The 9,126-nt window shown below is 39.7% G+C and overlaps 1 protein-coding gene across 1 annotated transcript in view; it reads right to left on the bottom strand.

Annotated features, from left to right (window-relative positions):
- galk1 (galactokinase 1) overlaps positions 1 to 8,555 on the bottom strand; it is a 14,237-nt gene extending 5,682 nt beyond the window's left edge. The window contains exons 1-7 of the mRNA XM_020639953.3: positions 8,225 to 8,555; positions 7,166 to 7,355; positions 6,807 to 6,926; positions 5,379 to 5,514; positions 5,076 to 5,257; positions 1,019 to 1,169; positions 768 to 930 (exon numbers count right to left, since the gene is read on the bottom strand). Coding sequence (XP_020495609.2) covers positions 768 to 930; positions 1,019 to 1,169; positions 5,076 to 5,257; positions 5,379 to 5,514; positions 6,807 to 6,926; positions 7,166 to 7,355; positions 8,225 to 8,389 — 1,107 coding nt within the window. The 5' untranslated portion in view covers positions 8,390 to 8,555. The remainder of the gene's footprint in view (positions 1 to 767; positions 931 to 1,018; positions 1,170 to 5,075; positions 5,258 to 5,378; positions 5,515 to 6,806; positions 6,927 to 7,165; positions 7,356 to 8,224) is intronic.
- Between the last annotated feature and the right edge of the window lie 571 nt (positions 8,556 to 9,126).

Here is a 9,126-nt window from a genome sequence, read left to right as displayed (position 1 = left end):
ATGAAAAGGGCTTTTTATCCGCTGAGAACAAACCAACAATGTCCTCAGACAATTTTCATTTCAATTTCTATTCACAAAGAAAAGTTTTCCCACAAAACAGAACAGAAAAACAGAAAAGTTCAATGTCCCGACTAAAAAACAGCATAACTGACTTCTTGGCGTCTGCTGTATGCAGTCACAGGATGTGAAAAAAAAAGGCTCAGATTCAAAAAGTCCACAACAACAGGAACAAAACCTCATTGTTTTAGCAAATGAAACGTTTAACTGTGTAGAGAGACATAAAAATAAAGAGGTAATGAGGATGTTACCGACGTGTGTTTATGCTGCACGTTAATGTAAAATTAGAAAGTTTTAAAAACCGTTTGGCTTTCAGGTGTTGAGACGAATCAGAATAATATTTGGATATTGACGGTGCAAAAGTAAAAAAAAATGTGCATGCCTCTAGGTACACCAGCATGCCCTATGCACTGGATAGACCGTTTTGTGCAGATGCATAGTTTAAGACAACTATATGTAATGGAAGATAAAATGATTCAGTTTTCAGTCTTCATTCAGACTTGTTCATTCATTTCTGGACCATGTGAGTTAATAGGTCATAATAGCAATGTTCCCTTAAGTCTGCCCCTGACAGACTAACTGTTGTCTCTGTGAACACACTTAATCCCACCTTGAATGTGTTAAATTTAGAAAAATCTGACAACATCAAACTGCGGATGTAACTGTGATTTTTACAGTATGTAATATAATGTGAGTGTGTGGGTCTTAACCTGTAAGTGGAGAATCATCCTGTCGATGGCGTTGGCCTGCAACAACGTCACAGTGCACCCCCCGAATCCTCCACCTGTCATCCTGCTTCCAAACACGCCCTCCACCTCCATGGCTGCAGACACCAGCTCATCCAGCTCCCTGCAGCTCACCTCGTAAAGGTCTCTGTCACAGGGACATCAGGTTACCGCACATCTGCCTCACCCTGTCCTGAACAGTGACTCCAGATGTGCTACGGCTGCAGTAACTGTACCTCAGGGAATCGTGGCTCTCCACCATAAGCTTCCCGAACTCTTCGTAGGCTCCTCTCTTCAGAGCTTCAGCAGCCTGGACGGTTCTCTCTATCTCCTCGATCACATGACGAGCTCTGCGATAAGTCACATCATCCAATCGGTCTTTTGCATCTAAAATGAGAGGTAGGGGGAAAAGTTAATGCAAAAGATCAGCACCAGCTGTGACTAAGTTTAAACGTAGCTTAGTTTGAGTTTACACACTGCTAATAGTTAAGGTGTTGCACCAGCTGAGAAAGTTCCAACATAGGCAGAAGTCACACCTTCAATTCTACACTTAGCTCCAAGTAGATGTAAAGTCCTTTGGTTGTCATGGTGATTGTTTTGAAAGGTGGGATAACTTAGGGAATGAGGAGCAGCAGAGGGTTTTTTACTGGCTGTTTTTCATCAGCAACACATTCTTCCTGATAGATTACATCCTGCCTGATGACAGCTATTTATACAACTGCTTCAGTTGCATGAGCAGATATATTGTATCTATAATAGAGTACTGTTACTGTTTGTGTAGCGACAACAGCTAACATTAAAACACAGCCACTTCCTGTATAAGTGTCTTAGTGAACAGATAACTCCAAGATTACGTCAGATATGTAATTGGGTACTCAAAAAGGGAGAGATCCCTCATGGAGGGAAGCAATAATTTCAGGAATACCGAAAGAAAGTAAAGACAAGTTAGATTGTAAAACTGACAGACGCATTTCTGTTTTAAATGTGGATTATAAAATGTTCATGTCAATATTAGCTAAAAGAATAGAAAAGGTGTTGCCATCTCTTATTCACCTGGACCAGACTGGATTTATTAATCAGAGGCAGACTCAGGACAGTTTAAGGAGGACATTACATATTACGTGGCACATACATCAATATAAAATGCAAGCTATGCTTATGGGACTCGATGCAGAGAAGGCATTTGATTCAGTCAGATGGACCTTCCTGTGTAAGGTGTTGGAAAACTTTGGATTTCACAAAACTCTTATCAAGGCCTTCCAAGCCATATACAGTAATCTGAAGGCAAGAATTAAAATCAACAGCAGTCTCTCAAAATCCTTTAGAGTGTTCATGCAGGCAGGGTTGCCCCGTTCACCACTTCTCTTCGCCCTATTAATAGAACCTCTCAGTCAATATATTAGACAAACTTAGGTATAAATATATTGCAGGAGAGGAAACTATCTTTATTTGCAGATGACGTATTCATTTTTTTGAGCCAACCTCTAATATCTCTACCAGTTTTAATGTCATCTTTGGGAACATTTGGCCAATTATCAGGCTATAAGCTAAATATTCAAAAAACCCAAATTCTGACTTTCAACTCTGATCCACCAAAGCACCTCCTGACCAAATATAGTCTGAGATGTGACAAAAAGTAAATGAAGTACCTAGGGGTTAATCTCACTCAGGCTATTACAAAATTATATGAAGCTAACTACACCCCTCTAAATATCAAAATTAAGTCAGATATTTCCAGATGGAATCACATACCCCTCCCAAGTTTAACTTCAAGGATTGAATCAATTAAAATGGTTATTTTGCCTCGTTTGTTATATCTTTTCAATTCTCTGCCAATTGAAATAAAAGATCTGCAATTTATTGAATGGGATAAGCTAATTTCACGGTATATATGGACTGGTAAGAAACCAAGAATAAAATACAAAGTAATGCAATTAACCAAAGAAAAAGGGGGAATGGCATTATCAATTTTAAAAGATTACTACTATGCAGCTCAATTAAGACCTCTGGTGTGCCTCTGCGATTCAGAGTTTAAGGCAAGGTGGAAGGAAATAGAAAAGGGAGAATCTCCAGCTCCACCATTACAAACTGCAATAGCAAACAGTAAATTGATATGAAACCTTGCAGATAAAAACAACCCTTGGATAAAAATAACTTAAAAAATATGTCAGAAAGTGGTTAAAAATCATCACCTGAAGAGTGCCAAAGAAAATACTACGATGGTGTGCATATGATATGGACTTTATCTCAAACAGGACAGACTCCAGATTTAAAACATGGAAGAGTAAAGGGATAACGGCATACTGTTGCTTGATGCAGGGTGGAAAATTAAGGAGTTTTGAAACTCTCAAAAGAGACTATGGACTGGAAAACCAGGATTTTTTTTTAGATATTTACAGGTAAGACATCGGTTATGCAATTATGACAGAGGCACTGGGGTAAGTAAATAATGATATAATAAATGTCTTTGTGACAACTTGCAAATTCGGGAGTGGACGTAGAATAATATCTGGATTATATACAAGTTTTCTGGACTCTTTAAGTTCTAATACCCTGTATGTTAAAAGTAAATGGGAACAAGAAGGAGGTATGTCGATATCTGAAGAGGAATGGGATAATATTTGTAAATTACAGTGGAAAACTACATCGTCACACAGCTGGAGGGAATTTGGGTGGAAAAGCATCCTGAGATTCTTCATTTCCCCTGCTCAGAAGAGACATCTAGGTACTGGAACAAATTGTTGGAGGTTATGTCGTTCAAATTTAGCCAACCATTATCATTTATTTTGGGAATGTCCAAGAATGAAGTCTGGGAGGACGTTCATAAATGTTTAGAAACTAGATTTCAAATCTCTATTCCATTTGATTTTCTGACGATATAACAGCAGACAAATACTTCATGAGAATATTGCTTGTCGGAGGGAAGACAGCCCTGACTAGGAAATGGTTACAACAAGTCGCTCCAACATTAGAGGACTGGTATAAAATTGTTTATGAAATTTACATTACGGAGAGAATAACATTCTCTATAAAAATACAGTGAGAGAAATTTAAGGGATTGTGGTCAAAATGGGTCAAGTAAGTAGCCCACGGAGACCTGATATGCTTGAGTTACCTCGCTAAATTGCCTACTGAGGAGACTGTTGTGAATGCATCTTTGTGGATAAATGAGTGAGTGTGACATCTTTTGTTTCTTTTGTTCTTTTGTTCTGATGTTTATATTTTGTTGTAAAGTAAAATGAAAGGGAGAGCAACAGCTGGAAGACAGTTTTTTGTTGAGAGATGGCCTGATACACTTACCTGTATGATGTCTTTATCATCGTATATTTGTTATACATCTGTGTGTGTAGTGATTTGTGCACATCTTTTTAATTCTGGACTATGTATGACCCTGATAAAAATTAAAGTATATATACATTTTTTTTTTTAAAACACAGCCACTTCCTAGCTCACATTACCAGTCCAAACACGAGGTGATGAAAGCGGTTGGATTTTGAGCTAAGGCTTACTGTGTTCAACCTCTTACCTGCCATAATTAGCATTAGTAACAGGGAACAAATGATCAGGATGAGATGCATGTGTGAACGCAAACGAAACCATTTTATCGCCCCGACTTTATCCAGATGTTTCCTGCCAGCTCCCTGTTGAAATATCTGGTGAGGACGGTGTGAGCCAATGTGTGAACGCTGCAGGAAATAGTGAAGATAAATCAGAGCTAGTGACAAGCGAGGGTTGAAACATTCATATCACATGACCTGTGTGCACCCTTTTCTGCTCGCCAAAACGTTTTTCACTCATTTGTGGATACTGGGAATACATCCAATTACATATTGCAGCTATATAAAGGCAAAAAGGCGTGTCGTTTAGCCTAGCGGTTATGTAGTTTGCGCCATGTACGGAGGTTGTAGTCCTTTATGCAGCGGCCCATGGTTCTTCCTGAAAGCTTGAAGAGTTTAGTGAAAGTGTGAAAGCACTATAATAAAGACCCAAAGCCCCCTTAATATAATAACATTAAAAGGCAAAAAACTTTAATAATAGTGTTGAACTCTGCTGCTTTGTCTGCCATCATGGACTTACACAGTGTCTTTTTAACATCATGTAAATTTCACCTCGTCTACATCACCTACAACCACTAACAAATTACTGGAGCAGAAAAAGTAAAACAAGAAACAAGAGCAAGGGCAACAGGAGGGAATTATATCAATAGATATGGGGGGAAGGAATCAGGACAGAGCACAGGCAGGGAACAATAACATAAGACAAAATGAAAAATAAGAATGATTCAATTCATACCCTCCAGGTTTTTCATGGTAGCGTCTCTGAGACTGTCCTTCCCCAGGATGGAGGCGGCCTCCTCACACTGTCTGCGTCTCGCAGGGTACTCGCTGCCGGTCAGAGAGTGTTTCACATTAGAGTTGGTGATGAGGATGACCAGGCCGGGATCCGTCAGGGGGATGGGGGTGGCCTCCAGAGACCTGAGAGAGACAAGGGAGGAAAACACGACTGATCAGGGTGAGTGGAAATACTGTATGTAGAAATTAAAACACACCAGTGGAGTAGAATGATCAAACTTCTCTCATTGGTTGATTTCACTACCTGCAGTCAATGAGCAGAGCGTGGCTCTCTCTGCCGAGAACAGACACAAACTGGTCCATGATGCCACACGGTACGTCAGCATGAGTGTGTTCTGCCTTCTGACAGGCCAGAGCTTTGGATACCTTGTCTCCATCATCTGTAGGAACAAACACAAAGATCACAAAAGATCACAGAATATAACGGTAGATCAACTAACAAGTTTGCAAGTAACTTCTCCTGTAAAATATTATCTAAGTAAGGGGAAAACTTCAACGTGTGCAGTCAAGTCAGCAAGGTTATCCAGAATTGAAACTGACATACCTGAGACAGATTATATTCTACAAATCACTTAGCAGAAACTTTGATCCAAAGCTACGTACATCAGAGAGCAGACTGTAGACACAGGCTCTGTGTCACTCCCTGTGCTTGTGTCAAAGACGTTAACTTAGGACATTTTCATTTACAAAACAGTTTCAGCTAGTTATCATTTTTATTTAAGTTTCAGTTAATGAAAAAGTTATAAACATTTTAGATTTCCAACTGGCTATATTGTTTTGTGTTTCATTAAGTAAATTAGGGGTTTCAAATGTTTTTTCCTGATATAACCAAGCTGCAACCTCCGGTGTTAAAAAGTGAAGCCAATGCAGAAGTGCAAAATCATGCAGTTTGTCAAGGGTCCGCTTGAGGCTGAGTCCAAGTCAGAGCCCCGAAAGTAACATACACACAAGAGCCAAAAAAAGAGTCGTTTTTACAGCATAAATTAACATGTTTACAGCCTGGCAGAAAAAACAGTATTGGTTTTATTAGTAAGGCACACAATGTACAGGGGGTGTATTTTTTTTATGACGCATCCATTTTGATTTAATGAACGATATGTGTTATCCATAGTTAGGCGAGTAGCCGACATGACTGACAGGTGGGCGCGATGAAACGGTTTGTCAAGAGGCTCGTTAGGTTGACTGAAAGTTAGACTGAGACAGGATTTACAGCATTGCGGCTGCTGCTGATGAGTCTCCGGGAACAGATTGGTGACGTCACTAAAGCTTGGTCCATTCATATTTACAGTATACGGATCAGACACAATATGTGTGTCATACAGAATAAAACCAAAAACTAGAAAGTTAAGGTATTTGGTGGCATTGCAGAGAGTGGGGTAGTAGTTGTTTCTAGTTAAAAATATAATAATTTTCCTCACAAGGAGATGTATCTCTTTGGGAATCCTTTCTGTGTTGTTGTCTGACATGAACAGTACTAATATGAGACTATCAAAGTCAAAAAGAGCGGCCCCGTTTTTTTATATAGCAGAACTACCCTCGAGCAATATCCTCTAAATCACCTTCAGCGTGCTATGCTGACATGTCTGGTGAATATCAGCATTTTCCTTAAAAAAAAAAAAAAAAAAAAAGAATCAGTCAAATGAGTCTGACTGTAGTCTCTGTAAAACTTGACCTGGCTTGAGTTGTTGCAGGAATGTGTAGAAGGCAACCTCCAGCGAGGCGGAGCTGGACAGACCTCCTCCCAGGGGGACACTGCTGGCTATCACCGCCCTGAATCCTGGGACAGGAGATGCTGCAGCAAACAAGACACAAGAAGGTATTCATTATGTATATCATGGTGTGCGAACAAGACAGGGCAAGATAACACTCACTTTAACAGGTCAGGTACTCTTTGATTTGTAACCTGTTGAAGGAATAATTATAACTTGTTTTTCCTGAGATTTAAAAACAAATTCCATTATCATGGAATCCCGGTCATGTTTGTTAGCAGCAAACACAATTATTGATACCTTTTTTTTTTTTTTTTTTTACCTCTATAATGTTGTATAACCCCCTTCACATAGTTTGCCCAGCTGGGTAACCCTGGAGCCAGCGTTGATCCATCACTACACAGGCTGAAGTTCACTCTGTGAGGCTCGTCAGCATCCCCAGTTGCTGTTGCTATAGTAACATCCTGGCCAGAGGTTCGACTCCCTACCACCACAGTCACCAAGGGAAGTGCCTGCATGGTTCATCAAACACAAAGAGATGCAAATAGTTATCTCGGTCACAGAGGAATTATCACACCAGTCCCCATTTAATACTTCACGAAGAAAACTGCAAGATGCTAAACACTGTAATATGTAACTACAGTTTTTGTTTTTAGAATTTGCTCTTTCGTTTAAGTTGACATGCCCACTAAACAGCTAAGAAAATCCTGTTTCTGCAACGACATTTTTAATGCAATAAAACGCAAATGGCTACTTTATTTTAACAGCTGCATTTTTGCACAACTATTTATTAGGGATGCACCAATTTAACATCAGATATTAGCCTTGTTGACACACATCAGAACACCAGCAAATATTGTAGCATGTAACAATGTCAGTCGATGTTTATCTGTTGTGCCAAATCAATTTAATGCTGGCATATAGTGAAGCTAAATAAGAGAAGAGGTTTTAATTGGTCAGATGAAGGCACCTGTCGAACAAAATCTGACTTGCATACGTTGTCAAACATGAGACAAAATGTTGGCATTGTGGGAGTCTTTCACCAAAGCAAGTCATGAAAACAAACATCGGATTCAGTGTCAGAAAATAAGTTAATTCAAACATTGGTACCGGTCCTGATTTTCCCAATCGGTGCATCTCTACTTATGACTGCAGGTTGCTTCTCATGCATGCCGAACAGTAAAGCAGCTCCTTAAAATACAATTAGATGAGTTGAACTTTGGTTGTGAACACAGTGACCCCGCCAGCGTGCACGCGAAAGTTAAATTGTCTTATTTTCCAATGACATTTGGTATGACAACATATTTCCCCTCATTTTCACACTCAAGTGTAGCCTATAGGTTTTTTTTGTTTGTCAGGGATTGACCAGTCATGATGTTACCATAGGAAGTACAAATCCTTGATTGTAGTCCGTGTGTTCCCCTATCAGGTTGACTCTTCCAGGAGCACACACCGCCACCTGAGGAGCCTCCTCCCCGAACATCTGCCCATAAAGACGGCGAGCCTCCGCTACGAGCGCCGATGCATCTTGAAACGAACTGGCCATTGTGAGAAACGGACAGATTACGTCAATTGTGGCCGACTGGGTGAATGAAACATGCGCCAATATGATACAGCAAACTGAAAAGGATGTTAGGTGGCTATCATAAAGTTAGAAGTAACTTTTGAAAAGTCAGGTGACAGGTGTTTACTTCCTGTTCGTGTGGCAAGAGTTTGAGGAAAGATCCTAATTGGTGGGGAAGCGTCATGTGACATTCAAATTTTTTTGAGGTTTTTGTCTGTGAACCCAGTGTTGTTTTATGTGTTTTAATTCGTCCCGTTTTACTTTTAGTCCAAACTCACCCGTTCCTCATTCTGTGGTTTATTTTATGAGGCAGCACGAGCGTCTTCCTTTACAGTCATTAGTGGAAAAAGTAGCATCGTAGCGACACCTGGTGGCTGCTGTGTTAAAACACAACTTTAACCTGTATTTTAGTCAAAGACTGCAGAGCTACTTTTAGGAACAGGGCTAAGGAAAAATGGAAAGTTGAAGATGAACGATATAGCCTACAGTATATTACTGCAGTCACACAGTGTCAGATCTGCCAAATAACCCTGAAACCAAACACGCACTGCGAATGTATCACGTAACTACTGTAATATTATCCTCCAAATCTGATATCAATCTATGCACACTGATTAATGTAAGCCTAAGTACTGTAAAACTATCTTCCTCATGCAAATTAACCCATCTGTTAAATAATTACTGTTATTATCATATTTATTTAAACCTTTTTGAACTAC

This window comes from Labrus bergylta, chromosome 21, assembly GCF_963930695.1.
Source record: "Labrus bergylta chromosome 21, fLabBer1.1, whole genome shotgun sequence".
Classification (NCBI taxonomy): Eukaryota; Metazoa; Chordata; class Actinopteri; order Labriformes; family Labridae; genus Labrus; species Labrus bergylta.
The sequence above is the reverse complement of the archived record's forward strand: the minus strand, read 5'-3'. Positions and strand labels throughout refer to the sequence as shown.